Below are 20,472 nucleotides of genomic sequence, written 5' to 3'. Positions count from 1 at the left end.
AGCCTACTGTGCCATGACTGCAGGCTTCTGACATGACAAAAAAGAACCATCCCAATTTTGATTCCTAACTGTTACACCACTTTAAAGCCAAGAACTGTTGTCTGAGCAGTAGTGTACCATCATCAGGAACTTCAAATTTCATTACAACCCCAGCTAGTAAGAGTGAACATAGAGACAACAGAAAATCCCGCTCTCTTGTTCCGCCTGATTCACATTCCTGCTGTAGTGCTGAAAGGATCAATACTATCGAACCAGTAGTGCCCAATAAACTAAGCTGTTGTCTCAATTGGAGTCTCTTTAGCGGCTTTGAAGAATTTAACCATCCATATAAGTGCCACACTGGATGTCTGCGTGTCTGTGGAATATCAACCAAAGTGCCACAGCACGCTTCCTCGTTCCCAGCACCCTCTGCTTGCTGATGGGGTCACATGCGTCGGCCGGGGGAAACAAAAGCCGCTTCGACCGGAACCTCCATCGATGCACGTCAAGGGGCGAGGACAGGCTGTGGCCACAGCATCCGGCTCCCATCTTTTCAGACATGATCCTCTGGATCTTCAAGGCCCCAAGTGCCCCAGACAATGAACTGTGGGGAGAAAGAGCCACGGGGCCAGTCGAGAGCTCCTAGAGGAGGCAGTGAACACACTTTAGCAGATGTGTACAGAGGCGAGACCCACGCATGGCCCCTGTGGACCTGAGTGGCCCTGGAGTGGAGCTCCCTGCAGGGGCCAGGGAACAGCCTCAGGCACGGGATGCATCTCTGTTGACAGGACGGGATGAGAGGCAGATGATGTTCACGCTGTTTCAGCGGAAAATAAAGAGTACTGCTGCAATTTACTGCCGTTTGCTTATGCAAGCAAACTTCCTGTAATTACATCTTGTATCATTTCATGCTTTGATGGTTGGAGGGAAAAAGGACTTTTTTTGCCCTCAAAAAACTCACACTTACTGTTTTGCCAACATCAGGAGTTTGTCACATTTGCGTACGCATTGAACCAAACATGGCACATTTATAGTGAGACTCATTTAAAACACTAAATATGAAAGATCACTGTAGCACAAAAATAAGTTACAGTATAATGGATTTTGTGGCATTACGGACACAGATTAGTGCGATAAACTCTCTGATTTCAGGTAATGAGAGCAAAACTGAACTCCTTTGTAACTGGAAATCTGATATCCCCGTCAACATGCGAATGGACATCCTTTGACACCCGCTGCCAGTCCCCCGTGAGAAGGGTACGAGGGTCGCTGCAGAAACTCGCCTTGCGTGAGCTCAGGGGGCACGTAGCTCCAGGCGTCGGTCCGCACCAGCTGCCAGTCGAAGTCGTCCTCCTGCCCCTGCCTGTAGTCACACAGCTCAGCATCCGTGTCCACCTCAAACGTGCAGCCTGCTGGAGAGAAAAGACAAGGATGGTTACACACACAGCTAGGGCCACAACGAGCATCTCACACACACAGCTAGGGCCACAACGAGTGTCTCACACACACAGCTAGGGCCACAACGAGCGTCTCACACACACAGCTAGGGCCATGAGAGTTACACACACACAGCTAGGGCCACAACGATTGTCTCACACACACAGCTAGGGCCACAACGATTGTCTCACACACACAGCTAGGGCCATGAGAGTTACACACACACAGCTAGGGCCACAACGAGCATCTCACACACACAGCTAGGGCCACAACGAGTGTCTCACACACACAGCTAGGGCCACAACGAGCGTCTCACACACACAGCTAGGGCCACAACGAGCGTCTCACACACACAGCTAGGGCCATGAGAGTTACACACACACAGCTAGGGCCACAACGAGCGTCTCACACACACAGCTAGGGCCATGAGAGTTACACACACACAGCTAGGGCCACAACGAGTGTCTCACACACACAGCTAGGGCCACAACAAGCGCCTCACACACACAGCTAAGGCTGTGAGAGTTACACACACACAGCTAGGGCCACAACGAGCATCTCACACACACAGCTAGGGCCACAACGAGCATCTCACACACACAGCTAGGGCCACAACGAGCATCTCACACACACAGCTAGGGCCACAACGAGTGTCTCACACACACAGCTAGGGCCATGAGAGTTACACACACACAGCTAGGGCCACAACGAGCGTCTCACACACACAGGTAGGGCCATGAGAGTTACACACACACAGCTAGGGCCACAACGATTGTCTCACACACACAGGTAGGGCCATGAGAGTTACACACACACAGCTAGGGCCACAACGATTGTCTCACACACACAGGTAGGGCCATGAGAGTTACACACACACAGCTAGGGCCACAACGATTGTCTCACACACACAGGTAGGGCCATGAGAGTTACACACACACAGCTAGGGCCACAACGAGCGTCTCACACACACAGCTAGGGCCATGAGAGTTACACACACACAGCTAGGGCCACAACGAGTGTCTCACACAGACAGCTAGGGCCACAACAAGCGCCTCACACACACAGCTAAGGCTGTGAGAGTTACACACACACAGCTAGGGCCACAACGAGCATCTCACACACACAGCTAAGGCTGTGAGAGTTACACACACACAGCTAGGGCCACAACGAGCGTCTCACACACACAGGTAGGGCCATGAGAGTTACACACACACAGCTAGGGCCACAACGAGTGTCTCACACACACAGCTAGGGCCACAACAAGCGCCTCACACACACAGCTAAGGCCGTGAGAGTTACACACACACAGCTAGGGCCACAACGAGCATCTCACACACACAGCTAGGGCCATGAGAGTTACACACACACAGCTAGGGCCACAATAAGGGTTACACACACACAGCTAAGGCTACAAGCGTCACACACACACTGCTAGGGCCACAAGGAGAATTACACACACAGCTAGGTCTACAATCAGCATTCTACACACACAGGTAGGTCTATAATTTACATTACACACAGATACAAGCATTACACACACACATGCACACAGCTAGACATGCAACTGCACTGCCCTTTTCAGATGACAGCACAGGTCCATCTACTATGGAAACCCACGCCATGTGCCGTTTGCGTTACTAACCCTCATCAAGGCCATGTGACTGTGTGAAGACAACAGTTCAAAACACACACCAGTCCCAGACTCTAAAGGAAGACATTCTGCTGCTGCTTTTCACCTCTCCAGTAACGAGTGCTTCACCAGGACTAGTTTAGCACTGCAGTAATTTAATGGGCAGGACAAAGTGCTGCTCCCACAGGTGCCATAATTCCTGTCATCTCCCAGGGGAGATCCAAACTAATCGTGCCTCCACCAAAAATAAAGACACGAACAAAGCCACTAAGATTCTCTTTCTCTCTCTGTGTAGAAAAAAGCTACATCATTTCAGCTCCGAATAACAGACATAACATGTCAACAAGCACTCGAGCGTTTTGGCTAAAAGCTCCTGCGCTCGCCTCTTCCTGTTTCTGTTTTGCTTAATTATATCTAATAAGGCCAGTTTTCAGTCTCCCGACTACCACGGACGAGCCACGCCGTCCATTCCCGCCAAAAGTGCTGCTATTTCCTCCCATCAGCCCTTGGGTTTGGAGATGACGGGGTGGCGAGGGGGCACCAGATTGCCGTGGGACGGCAGGACCCGGCGAGATTAGTGCACCGCAGACATCGAGCGTGTGATTCACGCGCAGCGCATCGCAGCGGGAAATGGGGGGGGGCGGGTTGGAGGCGGGGATGGGGGACCCCAACAACAACAACAACAACAACAACAACAAACGAAACAGCGCGTCGCTGAATTACACCGCGGCTACAGCCCTACGGCCCCTCACAACAGAGTTATCGCTAGAATCTAGCGTCGCCGCCATGATGTCAGCGCCACACTGAGCGCGGAACTCAGACAAAAAAAGCCCCCCTGTCTGCGTCGCTCCAGTCCAAATCCGTCTGTCTCTCTGTAGTTTGTCTCTCGGAGGCTCGCCCAAGGCAATTAAGCAAGTGCTGTGGAGACAGGAGGTGGTGGAGGAAGAGGAGCGCTACAGAGCTGACTGATTTAGCTCAGTCCAGAGCAAAGACCATCTTATATGATGACCGGACATAATCCTCCATGTGCCCTGCAAATGCCACCCCAGAGGGTGGGGGCAGTGTGGAGGGGTCGGGGTGGAATTTCAGCTCACTGCTCATATCTTTCTTAGTCAATGAGATGCCAGGCACTGCCTTAGAGCCAGCGCCAGCTGTAGGCTGGGGGTTTAAGGGTTTTGTCTTTCAGGAGACTCGGGAAGTAATGCATGTGGAAAGACAGCTGACTATATTCGTCATTAGTGCCACACACAGATGAACATCTCCCTGTTGCTTGCTCTCCTGCACATTCTCTCTCTCTCTCTCTCTCTCTCTCTCTCTCTCTCTCTCTCTCTCTCACACACACACACACACACTCACACACACAGAAACAAAGAAACACACACTGCAAATAAATCCTATCAACTTCTGTTGCCATCAAATAAGATATCAAAGGATAAGTGTCTCAGTGCCTCTCACACACACACACACACACACACACACACACACAACCCTACTCCCCTCTTCAAGTTGTGCGAAGCTTAGGTGACACAATATCTGCACTCCTGCTTATATTTTGAGCTGTGGGAGAGTCCATTTCCCCTGCATGCATGCACATGCGCAAACACACACACACACACACACCAAATGGTCTGCGATGTCCCTGGTCTCCTGACGGTTTGATCAAATTACAGTGTGGCAGCTCCAGGGCTGGGTGTGAAATGGGAAAGCTGTCAGTGTGCCAAGCCGTGCTGAAGGCCTGCTGGTGGGCACGGGGTCTGTGCAGGGCTCCCTGGGTTTGGTTCCCCATCCATCTGCTTCCCTTATTAATGCAAAGACACAGCCTCCCTTTCAGAAGCTACCCAGGCATTCGATCTCCTCATCCCCAAATGCTGCTGTGATCTGCCTTTCTCTGGAGTTGCCAGCTAATTTTGGACCACTCCGATCTGCTTTTTCTTGCTGACAAGCAAGTCCAAGTCCCACAGCACTAAGACAAACACACACAAACAGCGTACGTCCTCTTGCCATGGCCTTGACCTGCATGTGTATGTAGTCTAGTTTTTAATTGACTGGTGCTTAAATGGACTGTGTGTGTGCGCACACGCGCTATGCATTTAGTTCTGTTGGAGGAAGTGACTCGATCAGACACATTTCACTGATCTCCCTTATTAACACTGCTCTCCCCTATGCTTCCCTGCTCCTACAAGCACACACACTCACACGCTTGCCATCACACACACTTGCCATCACACACACACACACACATTCGCTAGTCCATCACACACCCCTAAAATCGCATATCATGCACGACACCCTTCATACCAATTTACAACCAAATGTTTATAAATGTGCACAGCAACAGTATGAACTTATCTGCAATTTCTATTTGTATAAGCAATGTTTACACATGGGTTTTAGTGATTTTTAATTGGCATGACTTTATGTCTTTTTTTATAATGGCTAACTATAATGGTTACCAACGGTTCAGAAATCTCAGCTCTGGTGCCGATGTCACCACTATACTTTACATTCCTGATTTCTAACGACCTTTTTCATCTGTGTAACCAACACAACAGCCTTCCAGGAACAGACTGCATTTTACATTAATTTGGCTAAATCATCGCAGCATTTCACAAAGTGTTTCCCATGGATTGCTTGGGTTACAAAATTGCACAGTTCTCAATGGAAACAAAAGTATAGAGCAAAATTGAAATTTAGAACAAGAAAAAAATATATGATTGTAAACAAGGAATTACTATGTTTCTCTCTGTCTTAGAAATACATAAACCTTTACTAAAATCAACATTTTGTTCTAAATGTCATGTGCAATAATGGGAATAAAAATGAACTGTTTGGGGAGCTCAGAAGCTTTTAGGTATAATAATTACTGATTATGTAATTGAAAACAAGGTCAACCCAATTGGGGCTACATTCTACACAGAGTCTCTAGGAGTTCTGTTCCGTCTGTTCTCCCTCATACCTTACACGTGTTCTGCTGTTACTGTGTAACACCCGTTCTTTCTCACCGATTATCAACAAGTATAGTGGCAGAGCCCACACGACAATGAGGCCTCACTGCTTGGAATGATGCCGATTCTTCATGCCTACTGCTCAGGGGTGCTGTCACACAGCTGCCACCCTAGAAAAAAGAGCCTTGAGAAGTTCTATGGAAAAATTCCATAAGACTTGGCAACCCTTCACTGATGTAGAGACCAGGCAATAAATATCCTCTTAATAGCTACTAAACCCTGGCTGTACCTAATGTATGACATCACTAACTACCATCTAAAGCCACTCTGTACTTTGGTCAATATTTATAATGTACACTGTTTGTACTGTACTTGGATTGCTGTCCATTCCTCTGACTGGCTCAACAAAAATTATAACAGTTCCAACTACTCTGTGTTATTGGCCTGGGAAACATTTCCCGAAAGACACTGAACACATTTTTCAAAATCTTGTAGCCTACTCAATCACTCTCTCTGTGCAAACTTGCTTGTTACGTCAGTTTCATTATATAGACACCTTCAAAGTTTTAAACAGGAATGATGTTGTGAAGATGTGCGTGTATCCTGCCCACTGGAAGTGGAGATTTGTGCCAAAGATCCACAGTGTTGATCCCATTTCCTTAACAGCTAAACTGATTAATTAAAGATATCAGGCCATTGTATTGTTGACATTATTCCACTTTTATCTTTACACAATGATGATGCATATACACAAGCATTTAGATTTTTAATATGGTCCTTCAAAATAAAGGTCTTGCAATACTGGTGTAATCTAAGTCCCTATAAATACCATATCTTAACATATATTTTATTAATTCATTTAGCTGTTAAAGATATGGGATCAACACTGTGCATCAAATCTGCATTTCTGTTTCTGATAATAATGTTTATGTTTGTATACAAGCTGGGGCAGATTTGGCATTTCTGGGACCCCAAGCAAAGTTATGTCTTGGGGCCATAATCACAGACTTTGTTATTTTTACTTTAAAATACCACATTTGCCCACCCTGTAGAATCTTGACCTTGATTTCTGTGGCCTTATGTGTTTGTGTGGATACACTGGATACAAGGAAATAATACGTTTTTTGCTTCCATGTAAAAAGATATCCCCAATATACTTGAGTATACTGTGACTACAGATACAATCCTTATACGTGTAGATGCTATAAGATTAATATCCAACATTTAGCCTATCATTCTCGTGAGCTCAGTTTTAATTGTTCAAGAAATGATGCCACTGCTTAATTAAAACATGGTTATTATACCAATAACAGGACCATTAACATAACTAGCTACATTGCTTAAAATACGAAGCCAATACACTGATTAGACACCCATGAATTGTTCAGGTAAAACAATCCATTAGGCAAAAGCAGTAAATATCTATGTGGTGCCACCTGTTGGCCACCCCATGATTAAAGGCCTGGACATGCCACTGCCACTGCTCTACTCTTCAGCGTGCATCTTCCTCCCAGTGCAACAGCCATTTCTGATGTGTTGGTCATGTATCACATCAACACGGGCAAGGGGATAAAGCCGCCAACAGAGACGAAAATTCAGACATGTCAAGCATGTTCGGCGCAATCCCCAAACGGCAACGGCATTAGTGCAATGCCAGTGCTAGTTCCCTGTTAACACCAGGCTACCGGTGTTCGTACTCAAATACACAAATAGGCCTACAGGTAATAAAAAAAGGATTTGAAAAGGCCGTTCTAATAACTTGGGTGAGTCTTGCTCGCATATCTTCCTGTCAGCTCTGCAACCGAAACGGGAATGAACAAAGCAGTATAAATAAATGACTGCAGGCAATTGTGTCGGACGTGAGTTTATAGGTGGCAGAGACAGTTTATAGAACCACACCTCCCACTCGTCACCGCGGCGACACCAGGTAGGCCTGCAGGACTTTGATGTCTTAGCCCATGTTCCGGCTGTCTACTGCTGTCGTTCTTCTGTCCCCTACCCCACATACACACGTTTGCGTTCTCTCTCCTTAATATTTTCTTCTCTTTCACACATCTGTTTAGTGCCAAAGCCATACCTTCCATTCCCTGCTATTTTAAAACTTTTAAACTGAAGCCGTAACTGCTGGTGACAGTAACAGTAACACAAAGGTAGAAAGATGAAAAACAGTGGTGTTGTCTGTCCCAAAGCAGTTGGGTCCCTTCACGTTAGATGCTTTTATGTAAGGAACTAGATATGCACTGTTTGTATGTTGAGGGTTTCCCCTTCTTTTCCATTTTTTTACACAGTGAATTTAGCAGAAAGGAGGAAGTGTTGTGGGCAGTACTTAAAGGAATGAGCCATTTGAATTAACTAAGTGCCTAATGTCTGCAAGAATGCAAATGTGTACTGTACATAACTCGCTTACTGTGCGGTCTATTTGGGTTTCATTTTTGAAAGCAAACTAAATACATTTTTGCCTAAAGGTGTTTCTATAGGCAAACTGTACACTATTGTCAACATGCAAACTACTCGTCAGTTACTCCAGGCTGACATTCAGTTCCCGTGTTATCGTATCACTCCATAACATCCACACTGCATTTGGACTGTAAAAAAATAACATCGAAACAACTGATAGATAAAGGGACAAGCTCTCAGAGGTGAGAAACTCTGAGGCTAGTTTCTTAGAATAAGCAATAATGTCCCCTACGTAATTGACAATTTTAGCCACAGTCCCCGGTTTCCCTCGACTCCTTCTGGTGCAAGTTCGGCACAAAAACACAATTCCCATGGAGACCGCAGTCGTTACTTAGACACCGCGCAGCCCACTGACGCTCGTACGGTATTTATCCGCGCCTGTCGCCTTTCCTTTAAGTGACCGCCGAGGGGGAGAGAGTTATTGTCAGAGGAGAGGGGGAAAATAAAGTGTTTATGATGGACGTCCGCACAGTGAGTGTACCGCAAGACTGCCCAGAGTAATGTCCCCGCATGCAACAACGCCATAAAAAATATTTGACAAAGAGAAACAGTCCCAGCAGGACTCTCGCGTTTATCTCGCGGAAAATCGTAAATTGGCAGACAGCGAAACGTCCAGGGAGAATGAGACCAGAGAAGAGCATCCGTTAACTTCTGTTGGGATGGCTTAACGCTAATACACCGAGGTGATAGTACGCCTAGAAACTTAGGTCGCCACAAGTAGTGTGAAGTATTCAGTAACAACGTCACATGGTGTAAATTGGCCATCTTGCAATCGGAATGTGTAACGTCTCTAAATTAAGTGTTATGTGAATTTCCTCAAACTTGACATCCTGCTATCAGTACACACAGTATTTACATAGGTAATGTAGGCCCCTTACTGGAACATTTACTGTGGCATGATGTGATCTTTGCAGAGTTGCTGATTGAATAATGTTTTCGAGCTCCTTAACGCAGAAACAGATTTAATTCCTGCACTTCACCTGACTAGTAATGTCTGCTGCAAGCAATTTACGATATAATTTAACCCATCTTTAAATTTTACTCCATGAGAGTACGGATGAAAGAAATAGGCTTGACAAGAATTTCTGGACTAACTGAGCTGAAGATAAAATGTAGGACTCAAAAGCTTTTCGATTAAGAATTTTGGGCAGCAACTTGCTGTCATGGCCAGTGGCTACACGTTAGTTTACACTATGCTGGGAAACTGTCAAACTGTCTTTTTAGACGATTTATCAAAGACTTTAGTGCGTCACCTTCATGGTTGTTTCAGCTAATTTTATTACAGAGATGAGAAGTTTTCTAACCCTTGAAGTATTATGTTTAATACTCCAGCGAGCCAAGTTTCACGCCGGAATTTGTGCGTGGATGCACTCGCATCTATACATACTGACCGTATTTACTTAAATCATTATGTTATTTAATTATCTAACATTACTGTACATAAGCGCAGCTATGCATACTGACAGTATTTCACAGTCATATTTACTTAGCTAACATTACTGTATATACGTGCAGCGATACATACTGACCGTATTTATCTCATTTATATTTACTTAGCTAACATTACTGTATATATGTGTAGCTATACATACTGAACGTATTTACCTCAATCATGCTATTTACTTAGCTAACATTACAGTACATAAGTGCATGTTCTTCGTTTACCTGGTTAAGTAACAATACCTATCTAGTCACATAATCTAACAAGGCGCAGGGGATGGCAGGAATGATAGGTTAGAAGACGTTAATAAATATGCTAGTGTCTGTAAGGGATTATAGCAGTTCTCCCATTAGTCATGTAGCTAATTGGGTTGCTAGCCAAGTAGCTACTTTTAAGCATCGATTACACCCAAGAATGAATATGTTCGCTAATATGTGCTAGTGGCTTTTTGAAAATAGCTTATTTTAATATTCTAATTGCTGGCTTGTAATGTTGGGATGTTCGTGACGATATTAATAGTGATGAGAATTAATTATTATTAATCCAGAATGTTGCACTTGGCCCAGAGGAAAGAAAAATACAATTTAGTAGCTACTCGAAGACATGGAGATGCTATTAGCAAGTCAAGCATATTAATTAGCTAGCTGTCTAGATATAGAACATTAAAGATTACACAAATTTGAACATAACGATTATATTAACAACACTGTAGTTAAGAGCTCTGTGGGACAAATAGCGGTATAATTAGCCATCTTATTTACTTAAGGTTAACATCCAATGCTGATATGTGCATAAACGAGAGATCCGAGGGCACTCATGTTTAACGTTTAATGTTACTTGTGGCTACAATTAACACCTGCAAAGTACAAAGTGGATTACGCAGCAGATGAACTACCAACAAACTAGGGTTCTGGGAAACGAGGCATTTTGTCTTCTGAGACACAGAAGACCACTCATGCTGTGTCCTTCTGAGAGCTCCAAGCATTTCAGCTGTCATGCTGTTGGCCCTTGCAAGAAAGATGCTCGGTAATAAATGGCGGTCTGCCGAAGATATAAGCTTGACTAATTGTTCTTGTTTGTTGTGTCTGTCACATCAACAGAGAGGGAGGGTACGCGAAACATTCATGACACAAAACAGGTACCGTTAGAGCTAAAATGGGCTATATATTTGTAGAAGGAAGCACTGCAGGCATGGTGTTTTTATAGACCAGTTACTTTATAACATTTCACAATTTCATAATAATTTACAGATTATGTGCTTAAAGATAGGCTTGGACTAGAACATCCAGCAACATTTCCTTGTATAAAAGACCATGGTAACCACTGCTTCTCCCACGCACCATTTGATAAGAGACATTTTCAGTGGCTGTGATCTCCTCCACTGGGCTAAAGACGAGGAGAGCAGGCAGCGTGGTCTCCTCACATACCTCTGAAGCTCGTGACCAGAAACGACCAGAGATGGTCACGTCACCCTCGTGTTCCAGCCCGTCCCATGCATTATTCCCAGTGTTCCAGTTGAAAATGAACCACAGGTTCTCTTCCCCTCACACACGTGTGTGTGTGTGTGTATGGGGGGGGGGGGGGGGGGGGAGAGCTTTCAGTCCACTGTCTGGCTCGGATGGCTGGCTGGTCCACCAAGCACGCCAGCTCCCACGTCTTCTTGTGAAGTTCAAGTACGTTCTCCCCACACGCACCTCTAGACCCGAAAGAACGGCTTTTGGGTTTCAATGACGCGTTTCGTGTGGCGTGTGGACCTGCTCTACATTACAGTCGGTCAGTGTTAATGTGTATTTGATACTGGTAGTTGAGGAGGACATATATAGGGGTATATCAGGGAACCAGTAGAGGAGATGGCCTTAAGACCCAGTGCTCAACTTCAGGGTGTTTATATGCAAAGGGATTGAGAATTCCAGTTAATTGTTTCTTTACACGTGTATTGAGCTTAGTGAAGTGGCAAACCTTGGAATCTTTTACTATTTTCCTTTTGCACTTCAGGCAAAGCTGCTGTCTAAACGGCTACTACCATTACTGCTGTTTCAATTGGTTTAGCTTCTCTCGTTTCTTCCCGCTCTGTTATAATGGCTATGGAGAAAAAGGACGACGTATGGCAGTGTGTAGGAAACCCTCCAGCCTATCCATCATTCAAGCATCTATTTCTGGTGCAGGTGGTGGGGGATTGGCACCACCGGGCATAAGGTGTTGTGTGAAATTGTTTCATCACTGTTCCATACTGGCTGCCGTTGCCTTCACACGCATGCGTGCAGCCTATCACTTACACATCCCACCTGCATTCACACACAAACAGTGCATCCCCTAGGCCCCATGTAGATAAATGAACTGCTCAGGAGGAGGGTGGAGAACAGCACGACGGGTAAGGGGTTGCGCTGAACCAGGAAGAGAAAAATGGCGAGAAGGAGTGAGAGGTGGAGGTGGGAGGTTGGAGAGGAGAGCTCTGCACATACAGAGCAGGGGCATTGACTGCTCTACCCCCAGATGGGCGAGGGTGGTGGTGGTGGTTGGGGGTTGTGAGATGTTGAGAGAATCACTCATCCAGTTTCCTTTCGAGTTGCTTTTCACTTGAGCAGGGTTAGAGGGGTAAAATTAGAGCTGAAACCCCAGCTATACATCATTTTTTCCATCCTCTGATCTGTCTCTCTCTACCTCCCTACGCACGCACACACACACACACACACACACACACACACACTTTATGGTGTAGTGTGGGAGTGAGCAAGCCAAGCAGCACTGAATGGATTGTTGATGAGTGGAGCATGGCGTTTGGTAGTCGCCAGTGTGATCTCCAGAGCCAGAATCACACGCCTGCTCGCCCCCTTTCGGGGAGAAAAGGAGAAGGGAACAGAGGGAAAGGGATGCCGACATGCTGGGAAAAAATGAAAATTAAATTTTGCCTCTTGGAAATGGCATCACGGCATCAGCTCTGCCAAGAGATGGTGCAGCTGGCGGGTCACAGCACCCATCATGGCTGTGCCGCTTGCTCGGCGCAATCAGGAGCCACAGACTGGACTTTTAGGCTCCTGAGTGCCATCTTGAGGATGGTGTCTTAACCTTTTGCTGATAGAGGACCCCAGGCAGATGTCCCGCACAGCAACTGTGGAGGTAAGGCCAACGAACAGTGTGGAATGCTGTGAGCCATTCCATTTGGCTTCCCGACAGCCATCGCTAAAATGCAGCTTGGCCAGCAAGGTGGCTGGAATACCAAGTGACCAGATGCACAGGGCAGTGTGAAGCCCCCCCCCGTCTGTTCACACAGCTCCAGTTTTGTATACACACACACACACACATTCAAAGTCCTGTGGAACACAGCCACTGGCTCCGACATGACCCCCATTACTTTGGGTCCCTCCAGGAATCGCAAATCCAGCACACACCTTGAAGAAGCTGTGAGGAAAAGACAAACACACACACACACACACACACACAGACACACACACACACGCATGCTGAAATACCACCCCATGCTAACTTGCTATTTACAACAGTTCCCTGTTTTGTTTTGTTTTTCTTTTTTGCAGACACATACACAATTGCCTCTTGATTATGAATGACAGGCATTGCAGTTTTCTATCCTTAAAAAAATATGGTCTACAATCACATACTTGGACTTCACATACCAGCACAAGCACACAAACACACACCAAACACTTTAGGCCTTTAAAACAAGCACTTCTATTTCCCTTGGGACTTTGTTCCAGAACACACAGCCGTCAGCCAAAATCCATCCCTAATTAGGTTTCATTAAAGATCTCCAGCTCACTGTTCTGCAAAGACGTGTGAATTCTGATACCCTGAGGAGAGCCATTCCCTTTACCTATGAAGCTCTCCCCTTCAGGCCAGCCGCTGCCTTTTTGCCATTGCCTGCCCCCCCCCCCCCCCCCCCCGTGAATGGGGGACACGCTGGCAGTCAGTGCAATCCTAGCCACTCTCTCGGAGTGGGCTGACCTCCTCATCAGTTCATCGCCGGTCCTAAACCCACAGGCCCGGCATTAATACAGAACCACACATCACTGTACCAACATCCAGTCACAAGAGGCTGTATAATGAAATGGAAGGGCATGATGAAAAGGCTTGGCTGCTAACCACTGTGTCCATGTCCTCACCGCTGTGATGGGGGCATTTTAGACTGATTATATGGAAAACTAAAATGACGGCATCAGCACTCTGCACGGGGAAACATCGGTGAGCCATCTTCCCATGCTATGCAACTTCAGTACGCCATGACTTATGAATCAAACAGAACAGGTTCAGCAACTTGCACATGCAAACAATAAGTCTTGTGTAGAAGTATTTTAGCAGTGATAAGGGAGGGACTGGGAGTCAGGCCTGTGACCTGGACAAGGATACATTTAAAGTTCTCTTCCTATACTGTCTCAGTTAATAGAGATCTTTCATTTGGTCACTTAATCATTCCAGTTGGCTACTTGGCTACTTTTATGTGCTGGCTTAGCCAGAAAACATTTGCAATCCAGTGTTAGTATTTGATGGCGTAGTTAATGTATATTTTCTGACCTTGTCTAGCATCAGCTAGGACATAATCTTATTTTCTGTAACCCACATCAGCCGTGCACCCTTCATTTTGATTGCGTTTTTCAATTTCATGTGTGAACGGCCTCTCTGCCGACCGCTGCACTGATCCTGTAAGGCCAAACGTGAACTATAACTTTGATTTAATTTCAGGAAAATGCGATTTGGAATGGAGAGTGATCTCAGTAATAAGAATTTTATCGTCCATCTCTTGCCCTTAGAAAGTATTGTATTTCAGGTGCACATGCTGTAAGTAGGAAGAAAGTTCTTATGGATGTAGGTAACCAGGAAAGGTGAAGTCAAGAATATTAAAAGGGTGAACACTGGAGGTATGTTTGGGTAGATGGGCTCAGGTGCTATTACAAATATCAATAACCATATCAAACTATAGTGAGTGAGCTGCTAACGCAGGTCTCACTTGTAGCCAAATGCCTACCCACAACACTCCAAGGCAATTAAGTAAAGCATTGTTAACTTGAAAACAAGAAGTATGAATAATTTAGGTGCCTTAATGGCATCTTCACATTTCCACCCTTCTCAAATAAGTGCACAGCATTAAAACAAAGTGTGTTTTAATGGTCATTATTGGATCCTGAAAGGATGCCTTTGTAAGAGTGACAAAATCCAAGCATTCCCAGGAGAATGTCCCCAGCAAGTGTTGGGCTTGCACACTGTAACACTTCCATTTTGCTCAACGACTACTTCCTTTTTCTTCCAGAACCTCTTCTCTTTGGAGGTGGTAAAACCACCTGCACTTAGCGAATGACTATAACACAAACAGGTCACAAATCCAGAGGCACCCAAGGCACTTCCATGAAACGGGGGCGGGGGGGGGGGGAGAGAGGGTGCGGCTTGACCTGGCTCTGCCCAAGAGGGGAAAAAACCCCCACCACACTTCCAACTGAGCGTTTGCTCATTTGCCATCAATACACAGAGAAAAGTGTAATAATACCTTCTGCCATGTGCATGCACGCAGCAGCGTCCCACACCAGGCTTTACAGCTCATTTGCGGCTTCTTCCCTCAACTTCCTGTCTTGATTAGCATGGCTTCCTGTTCCTCTGTAATTGTCGCTCATTATGATGCCCAAGGGCTTGATGATGCACATGAATGAGCACGCAGCCGCAGAAAACGGCGCGTCTGATCTCGGAGGAGTGGCTCCTTTGCCTATTCAACACTCTCTCCAGTTATGTGTACTAAAGCCCACTTTTTTGCAGAAGAGTTTCATGTTGTAAAAGGGAATGGATGAGGCCTGGGTGTGGGTGTAATTTTATACATTCCAACCAAGTCTGCTCCTGCACACACTCCATCTGACCACCCACAGTTCCTGGGGATTTCACAAAACAGGCACATCAGGCCTGGTATTGGACCTGCACATGTTGAACCTGCTTTATCTCATAGTATCTGAGCAACTCCTCTAGAGCCTGGTTAAAATGAGTGCTTGGTGACTATCAAGCAGCACTCCACCCCCAAATGAGCGAGCGAACGAGTCAGTGAGTGAACTCAGTGAGTGATGAACGGAGTAAGAAATAGTCAGGCATTCAACTCTGAGCGAAAGAGTGAGTGGTTTAGTTTAAGAGACGAAGCTTAAAGGTGTGCAGTGACAAACAGCATATGTTGCTAAAGTCACTCACTGACAGGTTACTGGACTTGTCTGTGAGTTAATACAGGTGTGTGAGTGAGAGTGAATAAGTGAGATTAAGGAATGAAGGTAAAAGGTATTCAAACTCATGAGTGAGTGAGGAGGGACGTGGGTCTCCCTTGGGATGTTAAGACATCCACAGAGAGGATACGAGAGTGGATGAAAGGCACATAAGTCAGAGAAAGGCGCATGAGGAGGTGGCGAGCAGAGGAGGTGGAGAGGAGAACATATGAAAGCCCATTAAGGAGTGAGAAGAGAACTTGGAAATGAAAAATGACGGCATTTTTTGGGACACGGCTATGCCTGGCACCTGCATTCTCTTTCTGCTTGCTTGCGTGTGTGTGTGTGTGTGTGCGCGCTCGCGTGCGTGTACCATCTGGGCAGCAGCAGGTAATGAGGGTGGGGGCTTCAGTGCCTGGTATGAGGTGGACATTCAGCTCCGAGTGGCTGCCTGCACTTCAGTAGTGTGCCAGCTCCACACCTCTGCAGAGCATCCATCATTACAGAGAGGCCACCCCATCGCATAGCTGGTAAGTGCCCATGTGCACAATATGTGTGTGTGTGTGTGTGTGTGTTTGTGTGGAGGCGGTGAGTGGGTAAGCACGTGTGTGTCGGTTGCGGCCACGGGACACGACTGAGTTTCAGTGAGTTTAGCCGAATGGTTCCCCTGAGGATATCTGAGTGGGGGGTGGGCTACCATGCAAGAGATCCTTAATAAAAAAACAGGTTTAAATCATGTACTACTGGCCTCTGTAAGCAATCATCTAATGTAAATAAGAAAGCCAACTGGCAGAGATGCTTAATGGCTGTCATTTCAGGAGCAATAATGTTCCTTAGTTTTCCTGGGCCTCTATCAGACAAGCAGTCTTCCACAGTGGCCAGTAGTCAGCAGTATCTATTAAACTCCACAGCTGACCCGACAGCCTTGTGCCTTGAGGGAAAGATAGGAGGGAGAGAGAGGTTATGTTGGAAAACGAGGTCTCACGGAATAGTTGGGAAGTTAGGAATGCGCTCTCTGTCAAGCCACAGCTCTGTCAGAAGTCGAAGGTAAAGACAGGCCATTTCACGTCACCTTCAGCTGAGGAGAACCGCCACAGCTGTCAGTGACTCACCGCATATTATGGGGTTTTTTTTTTTTTTTTTTGGTCATTATGTTTTCTGTCACTATAATAAATATGTATTAAAAAAGGACCTGTCAGTTGGAAAACTCTAATCCATCAGATCTGGTTCAAGTTCTTAAACTGAGATTTGAATAATTCTGTTTGAAAAATTCCTTTGAGCACACCCATGGAAATAATGGCTGACAAAGGAAAATGGAAAAAAGCCCCGGAGTGAACCCAACTCAAACAGACACACACACACACACACACACACACACACACACACACACACACACACACACACCCACACACGCATCCTGACCTTGGTCCATGGGTGCACTGTGCCAGCTGAAAGATTTTCAGAAGCAGAGAGCAGGTGTGCCTCACACACATGCAGGCAGCCGCACCAGAGCAAGGGCAAAGCCTGACCTCAAAAGCCAACAACACACACACACACACACACACACACCATGAATCAGCTGGGGTAACACCACATTCTTTACACTCTATTTGTATTGGTTCTCAGTGGAGGTTTACACTGCCTGCTGTCAGTAGGTGAACGAATGCAGAGCTATTTTACTTTTTCTTAGTTGCAGTTTGATTTGCGCCTCAGAATTATGGACAAAACTCCTCCAGCAAGCCCGCACATGACTAAACTGTACTTTACTGCTGTGGTGAACGCTGTCTTGGTCTGTATTCTCCGTTAAACCAGCCCATAACCCATACATTTTCTAGACACAGATTAGAATTATCTCTGTGATGTATATTTTAAACTAATGTGCTGTGATATCTTAATAATAATTTACATAAGACGCACAAAGAATACATTGAAATGCACAGTGGCTGAGATTCCTGTATGGTTGTGTCAGAGTTGTAAAAACCCTTGAATTAATTGAAGCTGCCATTACAGAAATCTAGTGTGCTTTGAGGGCAGAGCCAATATATGATTATATAACGTATATAATTACAATGGTCTATGGACTAGATGGACTATTTGAAATTATATGATGATCATAGAACCTGAATGTTGATTGGACAGAAGTCCAGATGTAGGCTATACATGTTTGGGATGAAACAGAACAGTTTCCTATTTCCCAGGTATTTTCCAGTCCAACATGAAAATGCTGAGCATGTATCCAACACCACAGCATCGAGGTTTATGAGGCACGACATGGTCGCCATGCTCTCAGAGCAGATCCCCATGTTACCACTGCTCCCTTCCTGCTGATCCCAAGTCAGCAGTTACTTCACGTTCTGGACACTGTCATTGGAAGCAGCTGTTTACTATGTCACTAGCTGTTCTCTTTATGGCAATCCAAAGACCACCATGATATTAAGACATATAGAGCTACAGTATATTGGAACAGCAGACGACTCTCCTTTTGTCAAAAAGCACAGGAATCAACGTGGTAATGCAAAATACGCTAGTATTGTCGCCCAGAATGAAAAAATGCTTAGCTGAGACCTGCCATGGCATAATCAACAATGTTAAAAGAACTGAAGTGTTTGGTGTGATAGCAGACGTGACCATCTGTTGTCCTGAGGTGCTACTACAATGGAGCAGTCCTTAAGAGTTCTCTTAGATACGTGCAATCTTACAATCATCATGCAAATTTACAGTGGTATGAACATTGGCCTTGAGTACAAGTCTTAGACTCCAGTCAAGTCAAAAGGTGTGAAAGAGCATCTGTAATCAGTGGGAGACATCCAGGCGTGTCCGCACATGTAAAGGAGGAGGCTGAGTGTCTTTATATCTGCATGACCCTACATTTTAAACTTTGTACAGAGACTTATTTACCTGGGTTTTTTGTCCATCACAAATGGCTACAGGTTCAAAGGGAGCTGTGCTCTGGGCTGCCTGGGGACCTTCAGTTCATCAGAGAGGTGCAGCGGGCACGAGGAGCACAAGTGGTTGCGCGGTGAACATTACGAGGCCTCGAGAGTGCAGGGAAATGCAATGACTGACTCCTGATAACCGATCTAATATTCATACGGCTGCTCACAAATGACTGCAAACCACTGACAGGTGCAACGTTATCATCTGCCATCTCTAGACCTCGCAAGAGCACCTGACCTTGCTCACGTCTCAAGCGGTGCACTGCAGGGATGAAAACGATCTCTGGATCACGCTCATGGAACGTGCTCGTACAAAAGTACAAAACGAGTGCACGCACGGGGCGAGCAGGAGAAGTGATCTGACGGACCTGTGATTGCATGTGTACGGTGTAGGTGCCAGGGTGAGCTTGGCGGCAGGAACGGACAGCTGTCGCCAAGGTGACATTTACCCCCCGCTGGACCGCATGAGGCAAGAGCTTAAGAGGAACTTCTTAAACTGTTGTGAGAGGACTTCAGTCTCTTCATGGGAAAAGTGGCACTCTGCTGGATGGAGAAGGCATATTTGCCAAAAAGACGTGATTCAGATTTGGAGGACTTAACACGCAAAGTGCAGGTGCCTGGTACAGGGAGGGTTTTGGGGGGTGAGGGGTAAAGTTGCGGCACCCATTTCACAAGGTGCTCCAGTAAATAAGAACACTCTGAAGCCCTGCAGCTGTGACGTGTGGAAGCACAGCTTCTACTGAGAGAAGCCTTCCAGCATTTACATTTCTAAAGACACAACAAGCCAAAAGGAAAATGTTCAAGAAACGCTGGACTTCTGCATATCAATTCGGTGAGAGCCAAAGCCCCTCAGCGTGGACAAATTTGTCACACCCCTGGCTGTTAAGGCTGTGTTAAACACAAACCGCATTGCCTGTAATTTTTATATCCTTTTTTTTTTTTTTGTCCGTAACATAGCAATGGATTCAGAAAATGCCTTATTGCACCATGCATTTATAGGTTGTTGGATATACTCAATACACATAGCATTTTCAATTGTTTTAATCAGTTCATAATGGCTTAGGAGATTTACTTACATTTCTATGTTAAAGACGTAATCCTGGTTATTCCTTAATATCTCTTTCATTATGAGTCCTTTTTGTTATTAACATTTAATGAGTCACCACTGAGAGGTTGTTTGTGCTGTGTGGAAAACCATTTCACTTAATAACTGATGTAATCATTTACATACTTTCCTTCTCAGAACAATGAGCCAGTCACCACAGGGGCTGAACCGTTAGAATATGTGTGTAAGAATACACTTTATTTAGCTTGATTATTCTGTCTCTAAATCTTGTTTCATGATTAAAGTTCCACTCTAAAATCAAGACTTGCAGACAAGTGCTTGCAGTAATGAGCTCTTTCAGTGTCTTGTGTAACAGTTACACTTTTGTTTATAAATCACCACTTTATGAGGTTGCCTTCA

General features: G+C 45.6%; 1 protein-coding gene across 9 annotated transcripts in view; it reads right to left on the bottom strand.

The window, feature by feature from the left end:
* The window catches only part of ptprua (protein tyrosine phosphatase receptor type Ua), a 142,459-nt gene that overhangs the window by 98,516 nt on the left and 23,471 nt on the right, over positions 1-20,472 (bottom strand). For 8 of the 9 annotated variants that reach the window (XM_027009768.3, XM_027009772.3, XM_027009771.3 and 5 more), the window contains exon 2: positions 1,263-1,391. In XM_027009768.3, the coding sequence (XP_026865569.2) occupies positions 1,263-1,391 (129 nt within the window). The remainder of the gene's footprint in view (positions 1-1,262; positions 1,392-20,472) is intronic. The other variant, XM_027009770.3, reaches the window with a different exon arrangement.

Source organism: Electrophorus electricus, chromosome 6 (genome assembly GCF_041902795.1).
Source record: "Electrophorus electricus isolate QZ-2024a chromosome 6, ASM4190279v1, whole genome shotgun sequence".
NCBI lineage: Eukaryota > Metazoa > Chordata > Actinopteri > Gymnotiformes > Gymnotidae > Electrophorus > Electrophorus electricus.
Note: the sequence above shows the minus strand (reverse complement) of the source record. Positions and strands in the feature narration are given on the sequence as shown.